At 50.4% G+C, this 25,400-nt stretch overlaps 4 protein-coding genes across 4 annotated transcripts; all 4 read right to left on the bottom strand.

Annotated features, from left to right (window-relative positions):
- Positions 1-2,520: 2,520 nt before the first annotated feature.
- hoxc8a (homeobox C8a) lies at positions 2,521-5,544 on the bottom strand. The gene is made up of 2 exons (XM_053848573.1): positions 4,827-5,544; positions 2,521-4,082 (listed from the first exon to the last, which is right to left on the bottom strand). The coding sequence occupies exons 1-2, from the start codon at positions 5,257-5,259 to the stop codon at positions 3,766-3,768; spliced, it is 750 nt and encodes a 249-aa protein (XP_053704548.1). The 5' UTR covers positions 5,260-5,544; the 3' UTR covers positions 2,521-3,765.
- Positions 5,545-8,986: 3,442 nt separating this feature from the next.
- Positions 8,987-10,746, bottom strand: hoxc9a (homeobox C9a). Its single transcript, XM_053848574.1, has 2 exons — positions 10,248-10,746; positions 8,987-9,598 (listed from the first exon to the last, which is right to left on the bottom strand). Exons 1-2 carry the CDS (start codon positions 10,744-10,746, stop codon positions 9,351-9,353), a joined length of 747 nt encoding a protein of 248 aa, XP_053704549.1. The 3' UTR covers positions 8,987-9,350.
- Positions 10,747-15,939: 5,193 nt separating this feature from the next.
- Positions 15,940-17,998, bottom strand: LOC128749754 (homeobox protein Hox-A10-like). The gene is made up of 2 exons (XM_053849659.1): positions 17,632-17,998; positions 15,940-16,196 (listed from the first exon to the last, which is right to left on the bottom strand). Exons 1-2 carry the CDS (start codon positions 17,996-17,998, stop codon positions 15,940-15,942), a joined length of 624 nt encoding a protein of 207 aa, XP_053705634.1.
- Positions 17,999-22,113: 4,115 nt separating this feature from the next.
- Positions 22,114-24,731, bottom strand: hoxc11a (homeobox C11a). Its single transcript, XM_053848572.1, has 2 exons — positions 23,527-24,731; positions 22,114-22,637 (listed from the first exon to the last, which is right to left on the bottom strand). Exons 1-2 carry the CDS (start codon positions 24,179-24,181, stop codon positions 22,402-22,404), a joined length of 891 nt encoding a protein of 296 aa, XP_053704547.1. The 5' UTR covers positions 24,182-24,731; the 3' UTR covers positions 22,114-22,401.
- Between the last annotated feature and the right edge of the window lie 669 nt (positions 24,732-25,400).

The following is a 25,400-nucleotide window of genomic DNA, read 5'->3' as shown; positions in this document are numbered from 1 at the left end:
TCACTGTTTGGACTCCACCTGGCAGGAATACTTGCCCAAACTTTAGCACATTTTTTACGACGCCTCGAACCTTGTGGATGCTGTGGTCGGAACCGAAACACACCCACGTTTGTTGGTCCCTGTGAGGACCTCGCATTGCTTTCCCCAGCCTCTCGCTAACCTCCACCAGGACTCTGAACCGAAACCCAGTTATTTGGAAGTCTTATCTTCAAAACCCTCCGAGCACCGGCCAAGATGTCCTCGCAAGATATGTGTCTTGTCAAAGATGACTGTAGATGAGATGTCCTCCAGTAGCCCCACAGTGGGGATGGATCCACCCAAGAATACTGACACACACACACGCACAGAGACGTTTAAAACGAGTGACGTCACGTGCTCATACAAACGTCATGTCAAGAAAACATCTGCCTCCACGCCATCACACTGCAACGACAGCAACGGTTACACAACACAACACAGCAGCTGAAACATGGCAAGTCCCTGATGACGGCTCTGTTCATTCTGTCAATACGATTTTACTGATCGCTTGCACAAAAACACACACAGTTCTCGACCACTCCCACACACACCGACCGCCCACCTCATCTGGGCTCGCTAGGGGGCGCTGTCAGGAGCGTCCGTGTGCACGTGTGTGAGCATGTGTGTCGTCCGTGCGTGAGTGGGGTCGGTGCTCGTCCTCAAGTGTGTGTGTGTGTATGTGTGTGTGTGTGTGTGTGTGTGTGTGTGTGTGTGTGTGTGTACGCAGCGATCAGCGTGGGCCAGATGACCGAGTTGATTCATCGTGACGATAGTCCTGGCACCAAACCGGTCCGGTAACGTTCGGCGGGTGTTCACACTCGAGTGCAGCCAATGAGGACCCCAGGTCAGGTCAGCGCTCCCGACCCTCCATCACCATCGTCATCGTTCTCATGCACCACAGAAGCACGGCGGAGACAAGGAGATAACCTTACCCGAACCGGCGGATCCACTCGCTGCTGGCGGAACCGGAGCTTCCTCGGCAGCGCACGAGCCAGTGTGCGCGGCTCCTGTTCCTCCCCAGCTCAGCTTTACTGCCTCCGGGGCTGATGGACTCAGAAGAGTGTCGCGGCTGTCCGGACCGGAACCGAGCCAAACCCGCTCCGAAGCCGCACTCGTCTCCCACTCACATGTCCGCAACAAAAACGCACTTTGTTCGCCAGCGTGCTGCTGATCCACGCTCAGAGCCGAGAAGAGACAACAGCATAAAGTTCATGTTCATAGAGCCAGCGTCACGTGGGCGGCCTCGACCAATCAGCGCGCAGAGCCAGTCGTAAACTTTTATTACTCAGCTGTAAATTTCTCTTTAACAACCAGGAATGTTTGCGCCATCTCTCTCTCCCCCGTCCTGCGCCAGCACGAGTCCAAAAACGGACCGGGCGCGCGCTCCCAATGTGTCCAGCACATGTCACCGAGCGCGTCCACGCTGATGTGACGCGCATGAGAGACAGGCGAAGACACGCAGTGTGTTTCCGCCTCCCAAAAAAATCAGCCCCGCAGTCGAGCAAACCCACAAACACAACACGAACCGAACTCCAGAAAGAGCGCGACTCCGCGTCGACTGGTGCTTGGACGCACCAGGGCGGCTCACATGACGGAGGTATTCTTTGGTCACAAGCCCTGAGCTCGACAACGTCAACACAAATAGCACAGCGAGCACCAGTGAAACGTCGACACACGCACTGTGAGGGAAGCTGATTTTTCCGAGCCGCCGTGAAGTACACACGCTGAGACGCTCAGGATTTTACACCACCAATAAAGTTTATAGGTCCACTAAAGTTTGATGGTTACGACACACACACACACACACACACACACACACACACACACACACACACAAACAATTCGAGTCAACGCTCTTCCTCTAATTTGGCTCTGAATCGCGCTGATGGTTTCTGCGGGTCAATAAACCCCTCCAGGCTTCGCCAACTCTTCTTTCGTCTGCGTGGACTCTTGACTTCAAATAATAATATAGTAAAAGTGCGATGAAATACTTTGTTGTTATATTATAAAGCCATGAAGATGATTGGAACACACTAATGACATTTGAACCACTCTCACACGCACACACTCGCGTCAATTTTATTAAAAAAAAACCCACAGTAAATTATTATTTAAAAAATTCTAATTTTTAGAGGAATAATAATAAAGCTCACGTGAGAATCAATCCACCCGAGTTGTCCAATCAAAACTCTCGTTCCTTTCTTCGCGTAAAACAGATACACACACACACACACACACATATATGTATATGTGTGTGTGTGTGTGTGTGTGTGTGTGTGTGTGTGTGTGTGTGTGTGTGTGTGTGTGTGTGTGTCTGTGTGTGTGTCTGTGTGCGTGTGTGTGTTTTATTTGTTGTCATTCTCTTTTTGTCATTGAATAAGAACTGGTGTTTTGACAATCGCGCTCTCTGACCAAATCTGATTTTCACATCGCATAACGCATTGACGTGACGCAAAATGAAGCTGTGCTGTGGCACGTTTGCCTGCGGATGTTTGTCTGGAAATGTTTCATTCACTCACACACACACACACACACACACACACACACACACACAACACACACACACACACCTCCTGTGATTATGAATCTTTGCTCATTAAATTTTGTCTCTGAAGACTCGCTTTATTAAAAGGATGAATCAAAACGCGCGCATACACACGCACACACGTAGAGTCAGCTTTGCTGTTTTATATCATTCACTGTAATATTGTTTTGATTTTCCCAGACAGTGACGCCACCAGTAAACAAGCAAAATAAATATAACAACTGTTTTAACTTTCACTTTCACGTTTTTCCGAACGAGAGATTAGAACAAGAAATGTTGACCCTATTCATGGCTTAGCAATACAAACGTGTGTGCGTGCGTGTGTGTAAAAAGACTTTTATTCTGTGTTCGTTTCCACTTCAAAACTCCACCTGTCTGCCCTCTTTTAACATCTTTGACGCAGCAACATGTATCGAAAGACACGCGCTCGCCTGGAAGTGCGCGTCATTGAAACGCGCTCGTGTTGAGCAACAAACCAGCCGCGGGTCGTGAGCCATCGAGTTTATTGGTGATGAGTTTACATCCTCTTCACATGAGAAACACCAGAACGAGCACGTGATCACGTCAACATTGAACAAGAAGGTACAGAAAGATTATATCAGTGCAAAACAACTAGCTACGTCACCACACAACAAACCGACAGATGCTCCTCCACTGTGCGTTTTAGGCAGTTTTAGTTGTTGGGGGGTGGCGGGGGCGGAGTGGTGCCACGGTGCCGAGCATACGTGATCCCCGTATGTTCAGAGGCAAGTGCTCCGAAGGTAGGTAGTGCCGTGTTGGGCTGCGAGCCGAGACTCTCACCGTCGTCTTCATCAAGTGTAGGAAGTATTCTGGTAACTGCTACATGGTGTCACACGCGCGCGCACACACACACACTCTCGCTCTCTCTCGCACTCACACACTTCCACAGAAATCTCTATTGCAATTCCCCAGGTCTGGTTAGGTAGCATCAGAGGGCTCTAACGGCTCGGTTCCCTGCGCCTCAAAGACAGGGGGAATCGGAACCGAACTTTGGACACTTCACTACTAAGATTGACAATCTACGTTGAAATAAAGCTGATTCTCAAAACGGGATTATTTACAACCAGTTTGATCGTCTGATGTGAGAGCTGTTAGTTTAGGTTCGGCCAGAGGTCCAGATTCGAATTTCGTGAGGTTTCGTGAAGGTGGCGAGGCTCTCCTCTCTCGATCCACCAAGTCTCTCACTCCTTCACCTCCTCCTTCTCCTGCGCCTCCTTCTCCTCGGCCTCCTCCGCCTCGCCGTCTTCCACCGCCTCCTCCTCGGCCTCGGCCTCGGCCTCTCCTCTCTGACCCGGAAATTTGTCCTTGTTGTTCTCCTTTTTCCACTTCATCCTGCGGTTCTGGAACCAGATCTTCACCTGTCTCTCGGTCAGACTGAGAGCGTGGGACACCTCGATCCGCCTCTTGCGGGTCAGGTACGGGTTGAAGAGGAACTCCTTCTCCAGCTCCAGAGTCTGGTACCGACTGTAGGTCTGCCTGCCGTTCCTGCGTCCTGGAGCTGCAGAGACACCCCAACGCCGGACTTAAGAATTGTGACGTCACCACAGCTCATACTTATCGTCATTAGTATGAGTCAGACGGAAATCAAATCAAGAGATAAATCCGTCTATTTCTGACGATCCTGAACACACCTCCACCTGCTCTCTCTCTCTCTCTCTCACACACACACACACACACACACGCCGAGGTGTTGTGCATTATGATGCAGAAGTGTGGCGCGTCTTGACTCGTGGCTGCTCAAATAAAGATGAATTATTCAGCGCTCACACACACCGCGTCTGACTGACGGAGGGAGAGACGAATGTGGCACCTTTCTGAGGCGGATTGGAATGGAGCGGGTGTGAGGCCCAGACATATGTAACAGAGTGCATAGGCATGTTTCGTGTGCGTGTGTGTGTGTGCGCGCGCGCGTGTTGTGCAACATGATTCACTCAGGTGGCGCTGAAGGGTTTGTGAAATCTTTTATGAGAACGATAATTGAGCAGCAGAAGTAGCTGTCATAGTGCGTGCGTGTGTGTGTGTGTGTGTGTGTGTGTCAGCCCTGTATGGACATGTGCAGCAGCCTGCAGTGCAGCTTCTGTCTCATCTTGTTGCTCAACTTATTTTACTGAGTCGTGGAATAAGATAGACACCACACCATACACACACCATAGTCCTCAGGCGCGCGCACACACACACACACACTCACACACACACACACACACAGGAAGAGTAAAACGCGTGAAAGGAGCGCCGGACTAACCGTGGGGTCTCATCCAGGGAAACATGAGACTGGGAGACGAGTTCTGGTTCAGGTGGCCTTGACCGTCTCCGGGATTCGAGCTTCCGCTCGTCTTACAGTCCTGGTACTGCAGAGCCGCGTCCTGCTGGCTCCCGTACAGCGACTGCCGCGGCAGCGCGTCGTATCCGTAGAATTTGGTGGCGTCCCCGTGGCACGCCAGCGCGCAGGGGTTCTGCTGGTAGCCCGGGTTGGAGATGCCACCGGTTCCGTGGTGGAAAAAATCCTGCACATGATGGCCCGGGTGCTGGAAGCCCGGCGCGGCTGCCCCGGGTCCGTAGACGAGCGTGTGGCTGCGGGCGACGCTCTGAGGGAACCTGCAGTCGTAGTAAGTTGGCTCGAGGGACTCTCCGCCTTTGTATTTGGAGAAAAGCGGGTTAACAAAATAAGAGCTCATGTTCGGTTCGCATCAAGCGGACGGGTTCGCGCTCGGCGGGCTCGGATGTTCGGCAGGATGACGGCAGTCTTTTGTTTGGGGTCCCAACTCGCACCACCGCGCACAAGGAGACAAACCGGAACTGGATCGCTGCCCTTCTGGACGCTCGACGGCACCAACTCGCTCCCTCTGGCTCCTGCTCGCACCGGCTCGTCTGGATCTTCGTCACGACCGGACCGGGATCATGCCATGTGCTTTGGATGTGCCTTATCTAATGTTAACGCTGCACCGGCTCCGTCACACACGCTCTTCTTTTCTTCCTTTTTTTTTTTTTTTTTTTAGCTTCCTACCAGCCACCCCCACCAGAGGCGCCCCCTCCCCTGCTCACCCCCACCCCCGCCCCCCATCCTCATAGAGCGGTCAGACGTTCCTGCACCTTGAAGAACAGACCACCGCACTTTTACATATTTGACTCTGTTTTCTCGCTCACCTTTGACCCCGCGAGGTGACTGACACACGACAAACGCCGACCCTCGTGAACACGCGGACGTGGACACTCGGGACTCGCACTGTGACCCAGAAAGAAGGTTCGAGTTGTAAATCCCAATCATAAAATTTTATTCTCGATGTTTCTGGGAGTTTACGCGCCATCATCGTAAAACATCAACGACGCAGCGCGCCAATTTATGGACTTTCACACTCTATAAATATGGAGAAGGCTGCTGACGGAAACCGAGCCGGAACTGGACGGAACCGGCGACCCTCGGCTCGGTTCTGATGCTGTCATCTGCGGTCGTCTTTGTAGTCGTAAAATGCTCTTCGAAAAAAACACCAGTCCTCACTTCACCGCGAACTGAGCTGCAGCGACCCGTTTAGTTCCTTTAGGGCCCCAGTTCCGAAACGGACTCTTTATTAACAGGAACGTTACTACTATTGATACTCGTCGGTACTTGGGTCTGTAGGTCTACTACGGCCACGGGTATTATTGAAATACATTTTAAACGTGACCCTTTCGAGTACTACTCCTGCTTAGTTCATCGTTAGACGTCATTCTCCTGCAGCTCATTTTATTATACTGCCACAAATACACAGCTGCCGTACTACTTCTGCTCCCTCAGCAAAAATACTATGATGAATTAGTTTTTTTCTTTACTAATGTAAGTCCAATGGGACCACCGGTTTTATTACGAGTATTTCCTGGAAAATTGGAATGCTAATACTACAACAAATACGACAGTGGTTTTCGTCTTTAATATAAGAATGGATGTAGAATCGTGTTTCTTCACAGCGCGCGACGAGAAGGGAGAGAAAATAAAATAAAAACTAGACTGATCACACACACACACACACACACACACACACACACACACACACACACACACACACACACACACACACACACACACACACACACACACACACACACACACACACAGGCTAACTGCACGATTCCTTTCGAAGCAGCAGGCTGTGCTGAGAAAGGTTACGCAAGGTTAGTAGTCACCAGTAATTCAATAGCAACGAAGAATTGTACGAGTTCGACTTCAAACTACTTCAGACAGTGAGCTTTTTTTTGTCCCCTTGTCCTAGTAGTTTAACACCCATGCTGATATTATATTCTGACTTTATTACGCATCATTTCGCGGCGCTTGGATTTTGTGTCCCTTTTGTTGTGTGTCCGGTTTGGCCTGGTTTTCTTTGTGAACTGCTGCGACGCGGTCATCTCCGGCTTCAGGTCAGTCGAGCAAATCTATTCACCAATTGTCAACAGCTTCAGCAAACATGACGCAGAACGGTTCTGCTGCAGCCGCCGCGACAAAGTACTATAAGCTGCTGAGTATTTTAACATCCAGGATTATTCGCAGCGGTACAGCAACGACACAGTGACGTCACGGCGACTATCACAGTCAACACAAAGTCGAAGGTGAACATTTTATCAGCTATCAGAGTCGGAAACATCGAAGTGTTTGGCACTCATCCACCACTGCTGTTGGAGAGAACCACCAACCACCAACCACTGCGACAACAACAATAATAAGAATCACCCAAGTGTTCCAAATATTGCCGTGTTTTCATTCACACGACACACCATTAAAAGTCGTCCCGTGGACGCACACGCCCGGTGTGAGCGTCTCCCTCGGGCCTTCGTCTTAATGTTCAAGACGCAGCAGCAGAACCACACGGCAGCGACGCACACCGAGGACACTCAGACGAGGGGTTCGTGACACAGTGCTCTTGTTGTTATTACCACTCAATACACTTGAATGAATACTTCGCATTCTTTTATTGATCTCGGCTCCCAACGCCACAAAAATACACCTCGCTGGTCGTGGAAACAACATCCATGGGAACATACACACTCACACACACTTTTCACAGCCGCAGTCAGACTGCTCGAACCGAAGTGCAACAGCGACATCTAGCGTCCACTTCTGCAGACGACTAGACAAGCTCCTCCAATCGTAGACAAGTGTGTGTGTTTAAAATGATCAATCCGAGTGAGGTTTTGGAAAATAAATAAATAAATAAAATAGCTTCTCGAGGTTAAGCCTCAATTTGAGGATGAAGACTTCAAAATGACTGGGTCACCACAAGTGGGTTGCAGTTGGTTGGTTCAGTCCTGAGGCCTGCTTCAGGTGAGCCATGTGTTTTGGAGGGTTCGGTTTAGGGGGAGAAGCTGGGAAAGGGTGATGGCAATGAGCGGTCCTCACAAAGACAAGTCTGCGAGCGCGTGTGTGTCGCCAGCTCGGTACTGACCGCAGCTCCTCACCACGGCAGCTCCGGTGCTCCTCCGCGCGTCCGCTGCTTCTGCTCAGGTCCACGCTCTCGCGACAACGCTCCACTCCCGTCTGGTCGAGCGCTGGACTGCTGAGCAGAAGTCGTGCTGCAGCCCTGAAGCCGTAAAGTCATCAGGTCCAGACGTCTAGCCAGTTGGGTCCAGAATGGAGACAACAGGAGCAGTAAAAGAGCAGTTCAGTCCGGAAGTGTCTTTTCAGAGAGCAGCATCCCGCTTTTATTGTCCCGCCACAAAAAGGCAATTTAGGAGGAAACAAATGCAACACAAGAGCCATCGACCCGGAACTGACCAGGAGCTGCTCGACCTCTCGGACTCGAACTTCTCACCCTCTGACTTGAGTCTCATCCTAGTTCTTATCAGTCACGAGCGGTGGTTTCACTCTGAGCCCTCCTCGAGCGTGTGCACTGTGTGTGTGTGTGTGTGTGTGTGTGTGCGTGTGTGTGAGCTCAACAAGCGTCGTTCATACAATCAATTCACCCCTTATCATATCACAGAAAATATGGTGACGACGGACATGGTTTCATCAAATGAAGGGTCAAAGCATCCTCTCACGTGACCCGCTCCTCGCCGTGTGTATTTACTGACACCAGTCACGCTCTTTAGATACTGTGCATTATTTATTGACGTGGCTCTTTAGTTTCAGTCTAAATGTTCCGCAGGACAGGAAATAAACTCGGATGTTGGTGGGGAGCGGGGAGCGGGGGGCGAAAAAAGAAATTAAACTGAAAACTGGGAAGAAAAAACAATAACCTGTTTATTTAAAATAAATAAACAAAAATAATAAAAACATTTGTTCACTCAAAACGTGATTTATGTATTTATTACCAGTAATATAATATAATATAATATAATATAATATAATATAATATAATATAATATAATATAATATAATATAATATAATATAATATAATACAAACCCAGTTGTGTAGCGTTTCAAATGTTTTCAAAGATTTTCAAATCCCGTTTAAAGCCACATAAAAATGTCCTCTGAACGAAGGCGGCAGATGAAGCTCTTGACTAGCTCGGATGTGTTTGGGCCCTAGATTTCGCCGCAGAGGTCACGGGCCGCAGCCGAACCTCCAGACCAGCGGCCGGATCCTCGCGTGTTTGAAAGGAGACGCAGGCCAGACGTGGGTTTGCACATCTTTAAGAGTTACAGACAAAAGTTACACCAACACCGGCGGACACATACAAAGGTTCGACACAACGTTCGCCTGCTTGAAAGGTCCAGGCGGATGAGGTGAAATTTTGGACCAAGTTTGAAGAGTGTTCGTCAGTTCGACAGAAAGTCCAACAGAACCGCTCTGGTCCACGTCACGACTCCTTGCCGCCGTCGCTCTTCTCTTTGTTCAGCTTCTTCATCTTCATCCGCCGGTTCTGGAACCAGATCTTCACCTGCCGCTCCGTCAGGTTCAGGACCCGGGCCACCTCGTAGCGTCGGTCCCGGGTCAGGTACATGTTGAACAAGAACTCCTTCTCCAGCTCCAGAGTCTGGTACTTGGTGTAGGGACAGCGCTTCTTCCTCGAGGAGCGGGCGTGGATCCAGTTGGCCACCGGGTTGTCTGCGTCAGAACCATCACAGCGTTACTGCGCAGTGTCCACAGAAGTTCAACGTAACGGGCAGTACAGGTCAGGATAAAAGACTGGGACCAAACAGGCCGAGTCGAAATGAACCAAACCGAACCGAGCCGACAGAGACAGCAGCTTGAGAGCAAATTTCAGATTTTCAAATCGTCAAAAAATAATGTCAAACACGGAGCCGCGTCTTCTACTGAACTAGAAAGGATCCAGTTTAACTTGACTTCACGCTCCAATCATTTCTTCCACCATCCAGTCACCGGGTCTTCGGGTCGCCGCGTCCACTAAAAGACTCAAAGAGCGGTTTCGCTTTATGGGCCCATAAAGCGGCTCGCGGTTCGAGCATTACATGTCGGTGCCGAAAGGTCCCAGCGTGTTCCGACCCCTCAGAAGAGTCCAAACGCACGAGCAGACGAAGGATCAACGTGATCCGAACCGGTCTGGAGGTCAGAACTCTCCGAACGTCCTCATGCTCCCAAATTCAACGTCTCCTGTGAGTCCATGTTTACAACCCGTCTGCTTTACAGCCCCCCATTAACGTTTGTCTCTCAGGAGCGGCCATAAACGAGCCGCAGCTGAAAAGGGAATTCCACGACCCAAACACAAAGTGTCGTAAAAGGAGCTTGAACTTACTCGGGTCCATCTCTGGCTTATCGTCTGTGAGTTTGCCCGAAGCCACCAGCTCCGACTCTGGGGAGGGCAGGTTCTGCTGCTGCGTCTTGTCCCGCACGTCGCAGTACAGATAGTCCGTGTAGGTCCGTCCGCCGGGGCCCAGACACTCGCCGCTCCGGTGCTCCGGGAAAGCGTGCCGGTTGCTGGACGGGTATCCGTGGAAAGGCACCGCGCCTGAAACGGGCTCCAGCCAGGAGCGCATGTACCGAGACTCGGCGCCCAGATGCGGCTGGTGCGAGTAGGGATGGTAGACCACGGAGCTCTGCGCGTGCACGGGGGTCCAGGACGTGGAGAAGACCGGGGGCTTCGGGGCGAAGCTGCAGGAGGGGAAGTCCGCGCAGTCCGCCACCAGCGACGCGGGACGCGCGGCAGAGAGGCGGGCGGCGGGAAGGAGGTCGTCCGCCTCATGGTTGATGAGCGAGTCCACGCAGTAGGTGCCGACGGGCCCAGACGTAGACATGTCGGACCTCCGAACCGCCTCTTCATGCATCCGATTATAATGGGTCCACTTTTTGATCTGGACCTGGAACCATCGGGCAGGTAATTATTTCTCCTGGCTTCCCTGGCTGCCATTGGCTGCCGCCGCGTCACGTGACCACGCGTCCCCAGCAGAAAGTGCACGGTGGATCACTGCGCCGGCATTTCCTGGACTCACGCGCGATCTCGGAACCGCACAAACTGCGTTCGGGATCGGTCAGGCGTCTGGCCGAAGGTCAAGTGGGCGACGGTCCCGCATCAGCGGAGGGGGTCCGCGTTTGTGGCACGCGAAGAGGCTGAGCGCGCCGGCGCAGTGCGGACCTGCGCACTCACTCGAGGGACTATTTGTCGCGGACATCCATCTCTGTCCGCTCAGACGGGTTCGGTTTCGGTGTTAACTAGACTTCAATCTCCATCCAGTCAGGTCTAGCGGTTCCGTGCTTACCGGACTCTGAACTTTGCAGCGCAGCTTGCTGGTGAGGTGGCGGGGAGCCGAGGAGGGGCCCGGCGGAACCATCGGAACCACAACCAGCAGCAGCGAGATTCAGCTTTAACACGCATCAATAAATTTTACGAGGAAGTTCCAACGTTCGTAAACGGGTCGTTAAAAGGTCAGTGCGACTTGGTTCTGAAGACTGAAGGCTGGGTTTACCTGACTGTCCTCGAACGCGTCGTCGTTTTCGTGTCACTTCACAATCTGAACAGGAGACTACTAATAGTCCAGTCATCTGCAGTGGTGCTGTGAAACCTGGAGTAGAATCCGTCGGGACAAAATCATCTTTGGACCGACATCTTCTGTTCGATGAGAAAAGTACGATAGTCCAATAAAAAGGTCAGGTCCGGGTCAGAGATCCTGCAGAGCTGTGCACTGGTTGTGATTGGAGGCCGGTCAGAGAGACAACTGCACCTGAAGTTGGCTTCAGACCTCAGCTCCTCGGTGAGAGGAGCAAACTGGACGACACCTTTTCTGCGCGACACTGGCGCTACAACAGAGTTTCCACGTCCATCCTCGGGATATTATTTCGGATTCGTCAGTAGTCTTGACGCGCTTCTTGCCGTCCCTGCATTTATTCGGCAGTGCAACAGTCCAACAGCTTCAGAGCGACAGAGATGCTCCCGGGAGTAAACAGCAGGGGCTGTATTCTGAGCGCTGCTTCATCTCTCTGTGAGTGCGTGTGAGGAAAGATCCGCTTCGCTAACTGATCCAGCCGAACCCCATCAACTGGCGAGGGCCTCATCTCATGTATTCGACTGATTTATACCGGCGCAGAAAGACAGGCGATCATCTGCTCATCGCGAAGATCATTCAAAACTCCTCACCAGATGACGCACGTGCCTGAGAATCACAGCCAACGACTCAGTCCGTCATGTCAGATCGGGTCTCAATGAGCACATGACCAGCCGCTCTGTCGGCATCCGAGACCATCAGGTGCAGCGACACCAATCGTGAACACACGTCCAGATCAACACATCGACGTGAGATGGCGCAAATGTTCAGTTCTGGAACCATCTGAGGTCAGATTCAAGAAGGCCAGACCCGACGGCCCCACACACACACACACACACAGTTCACAAGAGGGTTGTTGAAGGGATGAAGCTTCCGTGAGTGAGAATTAGACACATTTATTTACATTTAAATTAGCGCCATACAGACATCTACGTCTCCATGCTGCACCGTCTGTCAACGCGCGAGTGTGTGTTACAACGGCAGAAAATAAAAACATGGAATTCGTATTGTGGGGACGACTAGAGAGGACGTTGGATTGGATAAGAATATATTAGATTACAGACACGGAATGTTAAAATCATAAAGTATTTATCAATGAATATTTATGAAACGTGATAGAAACGAGGCCCACTGACGGGAAATGAGTCTAGCGAGGTTTGTTTCTTATTAAAATGGCTTCGTTACGAACGTCACCGTTTGAGACGTTTGATAAAAACATAATTCAAGTCGAATAAACGTTGGCGTTGATGGCATGGCATGACACGTGACACCAGCTTCCTTTAACTTCTGGTCTGATCGCAGACGTCAATCACATCGATCGACTGATCAGACCGAACAACCAGCTGAATCAGAGCTGCAGCAGAGCTGATGAGTCTCACCAGAGGAAGTCACTGACGAGGCCACATGACGGAGACGAGCGTGACCAACGTTTTAGATGTGAAATCAAACTAATGAATTGCAGACTGATGCCAGGGAGGCGCGTCACTGCGGTTCTCACGACGTGTGTGTGAGACAGAGAAATGATTTATCTCATTTTAAAAGTCATAAATCGAATATGTGTGTGTGTGTGTGTGTGTGTGTGTGTGTGTGTGTGTGTGAGAGAGAGAGAGAGAGAGAGAGAGAGAGAGTGTCTGTGTACCGTATTGATATTCTTGCATGGACCAATCCTTTGGCAAGATACTGCTCTTATGTGGACATTCTGGCCGGTCCACAGAGAGGTTTGAGGGTGAAAATGTCAAAATAACTGTGCTATTATAATTGGGTGTAAGTGTGGTTCAGAGGTTAAGGTGAGCCATTTGTTTTGGATGGTGAAGTTACGGGTGAGAGGCTTCATGTCAATGACGGTCCTCACTAAGATAGGAAGACAAACGAGCGTGTGTGTGTGCCGTCATCAAGTTTGTATCAAACAGCTGGCGCGTTTGTTTTCAGTGAAAAACAGAACTTCATGTTGTCTCTGAAACTACAAACAACAATATTGTTTGTGTGTGCGTGTGATTCCACGTATTAAAAACCGTCACGAGCGCAAAACGAAGGCATATATATATATATATATATATATATATATATATATATATATATATATATATATGTCGTCGCGTGCTGATGACGTTCAGGGTTTATCAAGTATTTTCGGCTTTGTTGGATCAGTCCAGTCACTGGCGACATGAACAATCCCAGCCAAGGCCCCGTGTGCAGCGGTGAGAGATGTTTTATTGGACCATATATTTGTCTAATGTTTACGGAGGTGACGGCACCACAGCGAGGTAGCCATGCAGCAACGAATAATCAAAACAACGACGCTCTTCGTTGGTGCTGCTGCGGCGCTGATGTTGTAGTCCGTAGTGCGTGTTGAGATCGTGACCTCTCGGGTCCTGTCGCAGTTGCACTCGGTTCAACTCGGATGCTCGGCGGAGTATCTGATGGCCACCGCCGCTAACGGAACCCCAGCGTGTGGAGGGTCCGCTGGCCTCCCGGAGGGAGCCTAATACTCCCGAGGAGAGTCGCCTCGCAGGCTGCTCAACAAAGAGCAGCATGTGTATCCGGCCCAGTCCAGTTCGAAGCTCCGCCACCGGCACTAAAACCGCATCTTTCCCAGGAAGTGCGGCTGAAAGGCTCCACATCCTGTCGAGATTGCTTTATGCCTATATGGCTTTAGTGAGCAGTAAAGTCTTTGTGCGCAGACGGGCAGCTGAATGAAAGTGACTTTGGATTCCAGACTGAAGAGGAGAGGCCGAAAACCACTCACAAGCCGCGTGAGGTGACACAAGCAGCACAACCTGGTCGAACGAAGACATAGAGAGGCTCGTTTATGTCGTCGTTTATCAACCAAACTCGACCACGATTGTGGCTGACCTCGCGCGCGTCCTCAAAAAGTGTGCTACAATGTCGTTAGATATTGAATATAAAAGTAGAACAGTTTCTGCTCCAACACTGGAGTGTCAGTCCAAGATAAAAACGAATAAAACGACGTGTGTGTGTGTGTGTAATGGACACCGTGACAAAAGACGAGGCTGTTTTTTATTCTAACAGAATTTCAGGACTGGCGCGTGGGTGTGTGTCGCTCTGACACTACATAACATGACGATCGTACCCGAGCGCAAATGTGAAACTTAAGTGCAAAAAAACCCCAACGTTTTACGGATAAAAATGTCAATATTTTCATATGTGGAGATAATGTTTGTTTTATTTTAATAGTGTCATATTATTTAGGGATTAAATTATTTCTGCTTTAGTTTTACTGTTTTATATATACAATTTATATATATTTATATATATTTTATATATATGTTTTATATATACAATCATACAACTACAAAACTATATATATATATATATATATATATATATATATATATATATATATATATATATATATATATATATATATATATATATATATATATATATATAGTATTCGCGTTATAACAGATGCCAGCGGGCTGAAATTCTTGAATAAATTCGCGTGGTGGCAGGCGTTGGTGTTGGAAAATAAAGTAGAATATAATGGTAATACAATGGTGAACATTTTCGCTCAGTGCGCGGTCGACAGAGGAAGTGTTGTTTTTCTGAGGGAGACTTGCTGCGGAGGGTCGAGCTTCTGTCTGCGCTGACGGACGTGAACATGATGTGCGGCCGCGCCAGACAAGCTGATCGATCAAGAGTGATCCCTCCATCCATCCCTGCGTCACCGACCCTCACTCCGCGGCCGCAGCTCGAGCCTCGCCGGCGCTTTCACAGCCGCAAGCACGCACCGCTATCTGCGAGGAGCTGCCGACCAGACGGGCTGTTGACGATGACCAACTGACGTAATCAAGGCAGTTTCTTGTTGCCGAGCCAGCAAGCTTCTCCCCAACAACATGAAACTACCTAAACCACGCTCCAGCGTCGACCGTGGATGAGAGCGCGGACAGCGGGAGAGAGAGAGAGAGAGAGAGAGCGGGCGCTCGAGCACACGACACAAACTTGGGCTGAGTGACAGCGACTCAGAACCAGCACCAGAACCGCACAAACAAGCAGCGCTCCTACCTTCATTCGCCGTCCACGTGTTGGCTCCGTGCGTGCGCGTTATTGTTCCATAGCGCCGCACTCGGCAGCTCCGGCAGCTCACACACCTTTGAAGGCGTCTTCGCTGCTGCAGCACATTATATTTGCAGATCATAAAATCCTCCTCTCCCCGCTGACATCAGAGTTTTACGAGCCTGGCGCTCGGTGGTCACCTGGATGCTGTTTAAATCCACGTCCTCTTCTCTTCACGGTGTCTCAATCCGCAGTGTCTGCCTGCCTCCTCATCCTCAGGAGGAAGGGCAAAGTTGGGAGCAGCTCTCGCCATCGTCTTCCCTGGACTACTGCAAGCCCGTGCGCGAGGCCGTGGCACTTTCAGAACTCCACAGGTAGAGCTGCACGCCGAGGGGGGCATTCGTACGGGAGGCGCGTGCGCGCGAGTCCGCACTAGTTGTGGACGCCGCTTCGACTCTCCCTGCTCAGCTTCTTCAGCTTCATGCGACGATTCTGGAACCAGATCTTGACTTGTCTGTCGGTCAGGTTGATACTCCGGCTGATCTCCAGGCGGCGCTCCCGAGACAGATACATGTTGAACAAGAATTCCTTCTCCAGCTCCAGGGTCTGCTGCTTCGTGTAGGGACGGCGCTTCTGGCGGTGGCTTCGGGCGCTCAACCAGCTCTCAGTCTTGTCCGCGGCCGAGCCGCCTGGAAGGAAGAGAGGGGAGATGGAGTGTGAGAGTCCATCACCAGCACCGCGTCCACGCCCAGATATGATGGACGCATCTGGAGCGCTCTTCTGGAGCGCAGCTGGAGAGTGAGAGCCCAGCGCTTCACCTTCTGCGGGAGCTCTTGTATGATCAACAGCTATAATTAGATCAACCACAGCACTTCCTTTGTCCACGCTGGACCTCAGACTCCCATAAAACGTTATTACCTCCGCACAGCAGCGGAGACCAATTGCAATTGGAAGCTTCCAGAAGAAGCGGCGAACAAACCAACACCGGGACACACACACACGTGTGTTTGTTTTGCTACTTTTGTGAGGACCTCTCATTGACAAATGGCCTTCCTCAGCCCCTCATCCTTAACTTAACCAACCAAAACACACCAGGACTCTGAACCAAACTGAAACCCACTTATAATAAACTACTCATACTGGCCTTTTAACCCCGTAATCCTTGAGAGGACCGGCCAAAAAGACTTGTACTCAGACGTATGGAAAAACATGCCAACACGCTATACCTGTACACAAAAACCCACTGTGGCAAAAGCACACGGGCTGTCTCACACATGCACACAGGCTCACACACACGCACTCCCTGTCACACATGCTTGTGTGTACACACGACAATTATCCTCATGAGAATAGGTTTCATCATTCCAACAATGATGGTGTAATGATGGCCAAGGGTGTCTCTCTCACACACACACACACACTGACTCAGGAGGAGATGTGCCGGGCAAATGATGACAGCAGCACCAGGGGAGAACAATAACCACCTCTGTCTTTAATTGGAAAGTGTGAGTTTTAAACACCTTGGTGAGTGTGCTACCGAGCTGCTCTGACTCCTGTACCATTTCAATTCACCTTCCACTCGTGCACATGAGCCAACAGAGCTAGTCGTAAGTGTGACCAGCCTCCAAACATTTGACCCTTATTCTGCATTCTACAGCCCTAACGCACACAGCACAACACCCGGGGCGGCAGGTGCGGACCTCAGGACTCTGAATCCTGTTGAGTTGATGTTGACAAACATCCAGTGTGTTTCAGTGACATCTGCCAGTGTGATATCTGAATCCTGCACACACACACTTACTCACCACCAAGTGCTGCAGATGGCCATCGTTGTCATGGAGGTGTGTGGGGGCGTGTTTTGCCATACCTGTGAGGACAGACTCTTGACAAGCCACTTTCTTGATCAGACATTTTGGCCTGTCCTCACAAGGTTTAGACGGCTAAAATGTCAGTAGAAGTAGTTTATGACAATTGAGTCCCGGTTAAGGTGAGCCATGTGTTTTGGATGGTCAAGTTAAGGGTGAGTGGCTGGGGAAAGGGTTATGGCAAAGAGAGGTCCTCACAAGGATAGCGTGTGTGTGTGTGTGTGTGTGTGTGTGTGTGTCAGATGGACAGGTGTGTCACCTCTCAGTTTCGTGTGTGAACAGCCGTCAGTCTTCGCCTGACAACTCGGTTCTGGTTCTGGCCTAGCAGGTGTGGCGTGGTTGACGGGGGAAGACCCGGGACGGAACCCGGATGAGGAGAAGCTGTTGGTCTCCACCGCTCGGCCGCTGCTGTCGGCCACTCCGTCCGTGACGCGGCCCCTGGGGGCAACAGGTAGGTGGCCCCAGCTGTCTGCTGTTCCGGAGGTCCATGATGACAGGTAGGACGCGTCCTCGGGCCCCGCGGGCAGCAGAGCAACCGGGTCTCTTTCTCCGGGTCCGACGTCCCGCGCAAGCAAGTACGCGCCATCTGCGCACATTCCCGCGCTGAAGCCGTCCGAGCCCGCCATGAGGAAATTCTTCTGACAGGTCGTACAGGAGCGCGCACGTGTGTGTTTGTGCGTGTGTGAGTGTGTGCCACGCTGTCTGCGCGAGAGAATGAGGACAGTCAGTCTGACATCTTCGGGAGTGGGGGGGTCTGGGGGCGGGCGGAGGGAGGGCATCAGAAAGAGAATACATACATGTCGAGTCACGTGACACGCGGGCCAATAGCAACGTGGAAGTGGCCTTGACGCTCCCGACGTATGATGACGACAGCTCGGTCAAGTGAGGGAAGTGCGAGGTTTTGGTGGAGCAAGAGCGCCATCCGGCGGTTTCCGGCAGCAAGTAACGCCTCGCGGAAACAAAAGGAGGGAGACTCGACGTGGCTGTCCTCGAGTCCCAGATCGACGCGCACCTCTGGCGGCTGGGCCAGGTGCTGCACTTGAACCGGCCTTCCCGGAACCTCTTTGGTGACTGCCAGATGACGCTCGAGTGGACATCTTTATGACCAGCACCGGACATCCGACGTCCCCTGCCGCGTCGTCTCGACTCCAGGTCACGTGCGACCAAGACGTTAAATGATTCACCCCTCGACCGACATTTGGCGCGACGCTTTCGTTTTAATCCCGGTCCAACCGAACCGTCGACGCCTCGCGCGCTTGGTAGGCCTCAACAAGTTTGAATTAGAATCGCTTTACGAATCGTGGTGACGTCACATGGCTCTTCCCCGCCTTATATTTGTTCTGAAAATGAGGATCCACCGTTAACGGATCAGGCCTCTGGACCTCCCGAACCTAGACTTTTGTTCGGCTCAGACAATTCTCGTGTAGAAAGTCACTGTGGTTACGAGACAGCTTTTTTATACGACTGCTGTGAATGACGTCATAGAACAACCATGACGAACGAGTGGTCCGCGGCGAGGATTCTCCTTAAACCTAACAAATAGGGACTGAAACGGCGCACCGTCTGACAGACTGCTCGTCTCACCACCAACACCGACACGTGGTTTGGTTGAAACTGCAATTCTTTACACGTCGTTCGTTTGTTGGCCTCTTGTTTTCATATTCAGTTTAGCTGACGAGGGCTGTTGGTATCGCTTTGTAATCGCTGCCGTGGTGTGTCCTTGAATGCATGTTTTCCTCAGTGTGTTACTGTTGTGAATCAACCGCGTAACCGAGCCGGGCCGCGTCCACCTCCCTGTGTGTTGTTCACGCCACGGTTTACCGAACACCGGTGTGTACACCGGTGTGTGTGTGTGTGTGTGTGTGTGTGTGTGTGTGTGTGTGTGTGTGTGTGTGTGTGTGTGTGTGTGTGTGTGTTTGACTCGAGAGACAGAACAGCAGGCCTCGGTGGTTTTAAAAACTGCCACAGATCCAATAGGAAATTTAGATTAGATTTATTCTTAAAGTTAAAAAAAAAAAATAGACAAAAACATTGAATCAAAATGAAGATAATTCCCTTATCCATAATTGTAGCTGAATGATTTATTCGAGTCATGAATGCTCGCGCACACACACTGAAGCGACCGTGGTCTTTTCACTTGTTTAAACAGCCGACAGAACCTCCAACTCAAAGTTTTCATTCCGAACCTACAGCTGCTTCTGGTGTGTGTGTGTGTGTGTGTGTGTCGCGCTAATCCAGAGCTAAAGGGCCGACACACACCATTTGCTGCCGCCGCCCCTTAGATTGTGCTTTATTATCGGTCCAGTTCGACCGCTCTGTTTGCCTTTGATGCGCGACAACACCCGTCTGAATGACAAACGGGAGTTTGAAATGAATTATTTTAGACGGAAAGGTTTTCTGCGTCGGAGCGGTGCTACGTGTCCGCAGTGCGGTTCGGTGCCGTGACATTATTGGATGTAAAATCGTAGCGCTGATATTTAAAAATTAAGTGTTGTTTAATAATGGTTGTTTCTCAATAATATTCCAGACAATTATTCTTATTATCTGATAAATTGATTTCATTTAGTTTACATTTGATGTAAAATACGCGGGCAAGTACACAATAATAATAATAATAATAATAATAATAATAAAAAAAATAATAATATTGCAACAATAAATTATTAATAAAAAAAAAACTGTTGAAGCAACATGGTCTGCAAAATGAAGTCGAAATCACCAGAACTTCGAATTCACACTCCGCATGTTTGGCTGAACTCAAACACACAAGTAACGAGTGTGTTTGACTTCTATTCCGTTTGAAGGAAGTCGTTTTTAAACAACCAAAAATACATCGTTTAAATTGGTTTCAGTAGTTCCCTCAAACATCGACATGATTTCAGAACAAAGAAGGAAAAAAAAGACCGTGATTGTTCAAAGTGAACAAACGAAATTGGTTCCGGCTCCTTTCTTCAGGTCAGACCTCTGAAGTCCAACGTGTGTCAGTCCAACAACGCGTCCGCAGGTTCCGTGCAGAACAGGATCCTCCCGCGTGAGAAAAAGCCAAAATTCAGTGTGAGCAATTTATTGCGTAATAACTTCTTCTAGTTCAGTGACACGCTGCATGTGCTGCTGCTGCAGCAATAACTCTCCGCCATCTTTTCTGCAACGCTCAAGTGCACTGGCCACGGAACCGGGTCAGGGAGAGGGGCCGGACCACGCCGCCGCGCACGCACACACACACACACACAGCGCTACACGTCACGCACCAGGGCCAAGGTTGGTGGGTGTGGCCAGATGAGGGACGGGGTCGGGGGGTGGATGGGGAGTCAGCCTTGAGCGCCTCTTCGTCTATAACGACCTCAAACACACACGGAGGGACACACACTACTGTTTTCTGGGTCGGTACACGAGAGCAGAAGACCGGCATGAGACTCTGGGTCAAGAATAGACCAGACACACACTTGGCCAGGTTCAGAACCTGCTGGTCCATTCGAGCTTTTACAACACAATAAAGTGTGTTTACTGGGCCAACCTTACCTGCTGCACTTTAATGTTCTGGGGTCAAAGTTGAACTCTGGACACATTCCATTTGTGTTCCCCCTCGCTCCCATTGGCTGGTTTGGCTGTGGCGCACATTTCCGACCCAAAGAGGCTCCTGGACCTGCTTTAGTGCCGGGCCCAGAGGTCAGACCTTGACTGACTGAAGTTCAAAGGCTGGGATTTAATTATAAACGCTGCCAATGCGCATGTGTGCGTGGAACCTTCGTGGCTCGGCCCAACGGATGTGAGTTTTTCAAAAAGCTGTGTTTGCTATTATAGACTGTGAGCACATTGAAGTTGAAGAGGATTTATGGTTGAGAATATAGAGCATGTTGAGATGGGCCTGCAAGAGTCTGGCAGTGGTTCCCCCCCCTCCTTCCTCGCGCCACCTGTGTTGACCACTGACCACTGCGTCAGGTGTTGTCACGTCTCTCAGGTTTCACCTTAGATCTGCTTGGTGAGTCCCTCATCCCTGACCAGGCCAAGTGGAGAGGGCAGGTAGGGCCCAGAGGAGGAGCACCAGCGGGAGGGGACGCCACACAGTGCTCACAGCCACACACTGCTCTGTTGGTGAGGGAACTCAGCGTGGTTTCTCCGCTACAGCTCCAAAATAAAACCTTAAAAATCATTCATTTTGAGATTGGAAACATAATTCTGTGTCTAAACTGAGCCTCGACGAGTCAGGCCCAGTCATCAGGGAGCACGACGATGACGTCACAGTGAACCGTCGGTGCAGCTGAAGTGTGATCGCAGTTGTGGCGCACGGCAACAAATGCGACAGTTTGTGACAACGATGACGGTGTCGTGCGTGTCTGTGTGGACGTCCAAACTTGTTCACTGCGGAAGTGGCCCAACCCCCGCCAACAGACAGTGCAATTAAGAGTTAAAGCGTTTAGTGCCTCGAGCTTTACGACAACGTCTAGACTCGCGGAGGAGCTTCTGGGTTTAGTGCCCTAAAAGTGGGACCATTGTCTGCAGGCTGTCGTTTGACTCCTCCGTTACTTTGACTCCTCATTTCTAATCCGATAATTAGACTCTCCAGGATCGCGCGTCACCGCAAACGTGTTGATCCGAATTTAAAAGCCCCTAAAATTGATTTAAAGCGCAAACGTCCATGTTACCCCGCACACGCGGTCCGGAGTCTGCGCATGCGCGCGGACCTCGGCCAACATGGCGATGATGACGGCACAACAGACAAAGTGAGTTTATGAGTTTATTGACTATATAACGGTACACAGACGACTCTCCTCTCGGGAATTTAAAAAAAAAAAAAAAAAAAAACAGGTGAGAGCAAATAATTTAAGGAGATGTGATTAAAGCTGAACACTGGAGCGGCGTATTTACAGACCGATACGTCACTCTGGTCGAGAAACGTTTCGGATCGCTATATACAAGGACCAGAAGAGTTTGTGCAGAAACAGAAGCCGAAGATAAAAATGACCTTTGCAGTCGAGAGCGGCTCAGAGTCCCATCGGATCATCGCTCTGGTTCTGGTTCTGGATCCGACTCACAGCAGCGGATTCCCGGAGAAATACTGCAGCCGGTCTCTGCTCAGCTTCTTCTCCTTCATCCTGCGGTTCTGGAACCAGATCTTCACTTGGCGGTCGGTGAGGTTCAGCATCCGGGACAGCTGCAGTCGCTTCTCCTTGTTGATGTAGACGTTGAAGAAGAACTCCCGCTCCAGCTCCCGGATCTGGAACTTGGAGTACGGACAGCGCTTCTTTCTGGTGCGCGGAGTAGAGCCTGCGGCGAGACGAAAGGACAGGTTAGAGGTTTGACGGGAGTTGGAGTGGACCACGTCCGAACCGCTCGGCTGCCGAATCCCGTCCCACTATTCACTCGAAATTATCAAACTTGACTGTGACGCCGTGGTTAATGAGTGTGTGAGTGCGCACGAGAGAGACAGTGTGTGTCCTTGTCAATTACAAAGAATACAAATGTGGAAAAACCTGCATTAAAGAAATGACAGATTAACATTTTAAAAAAGATTAAAAAAAAAAAAAGAGAGAGAGGCTGAAGAAATCAATAGTGCTGTATTTGTGGTTAGTAAAAACAAATCTGTGGCCAAAGTGTGTGGCGCTCGTGTCGCAGTGTGTGTGAACGTTTGATGAATCATTTCTCCATATTGTCTTTCTCTAAATAAAGGAATATTTCTGTGCCAAATTTGCAGTCAACACTCTTGGTTTTGTAAGAATAGATTACATATTATTTTGAAATTGTCACTGACTTTTCTAAAATGTGTGTGTGTGTGTTCTGAAAAATGTTCTGTAATTTAAAATTAACTGAATGGAGCGGCAGCGCCGTCGAATAGGACGAACAAACCGAACCTCTCCGGTATCGCGACGCCACGTGCGGGGCACTTTGTCCAGCGTGGGTTTTATTCACGACAGAAAAGAATTCCGAAATTCGGCCGGGCGCAAGTTCACGATCAAAGCGACTGCTGTCTCGAAGCTCGGTGCCGGACGGGTCTGTAGCGTTCCCCTTCTCCGCGCTGCGCGTCGTAAAAATTCTTCTGGGTGAAGACGGAGTTTGTAGGTTATAATAAAATCCTTTGAGCGCTTATAAAAGTCCACATAAAACCTGAGCGACAAAACACCGGGGCGGCCCCTCAGCCTCCACTGTCGGAACCTACTGGACTGGCTGTTCTTGCTGCCCTCCTTGGTGGTGACGGACGAGGACGCGCAGGATCCCGGGTTGGTGTGTTCCTCCTCGTCATCCGGCTCCTTCTCCGGCTCCGACTGGGGCGGTGGAGTCTCCAGTTTGGCCCCGTCGCCCTTCTGTGAACAAGTGTCCGTCAGAGCGTCCGTGCTGCTGCAGTACGCGCTCTCGAAGAAGCGGTCGAAGCCTTGCGGGAGGACGTTGTTCTTGCTGGAGTAGAATCCTGGGGACGGGTGCTGGTGCTGGTGCTGGTGGTGGCTGTAGACGCTCTCGTTCTTCATCAGCATTTGCGTCACGGTGGACGGCGGCAGGCAGTCCGGGTGCACCAGCTCCTCTCCCGAGTAGCACGACGCGTAATTGCCTCTGTGGTGCCATTTGCTGGTCGGGTCCAAGCCGTAGGAGACTTCCCTCACCGGCGGAACCTGCGAGAGATTCGTGGAGTATGGGTAGCTGATCTGTCGGGACGGGGCCTGCGGCAGGAAGGACGAGACGGCGGAGAACTCTGGCACGTAGTAGGTGCAGCTGGGGAGGTAGAGGTTGGACGCGCAGCCGCTTCTGTCCCCAAACTCGGTGGTCCGGTCTTTGCGCGACTGGGAGCAGAAGTTGCTCAGATTGACCGAGTTAAACATCCTTCCCTGCTCTACGCCTATAGCTCGCCGTTTTGGACCGGAGCTGCAGTAGAAGGGGGAATTTGGGAAGACGAGATGACGCGCAACCGCCTAAGTCGTCCCGCAGACACGTGATCGAAAGTAGATATTGTCATATATCAATTTGGAAGAGTAGATGTGGAGGAGTGGTTGGCGCAAGGTAAGATCGAGGAGGTTCGGACGAGCACAGCGCCGCTCACGCCGCATTCCAGTGAGCCGACTTTTGACAATTAAAGGGATGCGCGCGCGTGTGCGCGCGGGTGTTCATGCTAAGCTAACTGTTGCTACTGCCCCTTTAAACAGAGCGAATGTTAATACAGGTGAGATTATGACCGGCTGCACATGTCAACCCTTTTAGCTCCCTTGACACCTTCGTTCCGTCACTCTCGTCCACTTACTGTTGTTCAGCGGTTTCTCGCGTTTAACAATGACGTCACTCAGGTTCAAATTAGCTCATTTAGCTCAAACAGAATCAGAATCAGAATCAGAATCAAATGTATTGCCATGGTCAGTGGGGAGCCCACTGACTAGGAAAGTGCCTTGGAATAAAGTGCAAGAAAAAACAAATAAAATAAAATAAATAAAATAACATTACAACAAGGCTGTTCATGAATTTAACAGTCTGACGGCCGAGGGAAAGAAGCTGTTCCTGTGACGGGAGGTTCTGGTCTGGATGGACCGTAGCCTCCTGCCAGAGGGAAGAGGAACAACAGAAGAACAGTTGTCTCACACCGCATCTGAACATGCGAAATAGTGGCGGTTCTCCTGACTGGTGACGTCCCTTTTTAAATCTGACTTTTTACAATCAATGTGTACGACACAAACACTTCATGAGCCAGGAGTGAAAGATCAGGAAGAGCAGGCACAACTCTGAGTGGAGATACAAGAAACCAAAATCATGATTTATCGGCAGAACTTGAGGAAAGGCGCGTATAAAGAGCAGACAAAACAAAGCTGTCCATCAATCCAACACATGACGCAGCCATGCTTGTACTGATATGAAGTGATGTCAACGGACCACTGATATATTCCCGATATTCGCATGAACATTACTTTACGCGGACGCGTTAAAGTCTGTTATCGTTGCTGTGCAGTCAGCCGCCTGGAGTGTGCGTGTTTTAGACGCGACAAAAACGACATCCTGAATGTGCTGTTGTCTGGAGAATCAGTATCAAGTGTTTGTAACTCAGCTGAACTCGTT

This window comes from Synchiropus splendidus, chromosome 18, assembly GCF_027744825.2.
Source record: "Synchiropus splendidus isolate RoL2022-P1 chromosome 18, RoL_Sspl_1.0, whole genome shotgun sequence".
NCBI lineage: Eukaryota > Metazoa > Chordata > Actinopteri > Syngnathiformes > Callionymidae > Synchiropus > Synchiropus splendidus.
This window is presented reverse-complemented; position numbering and strand designations above follow the sequence as displayed.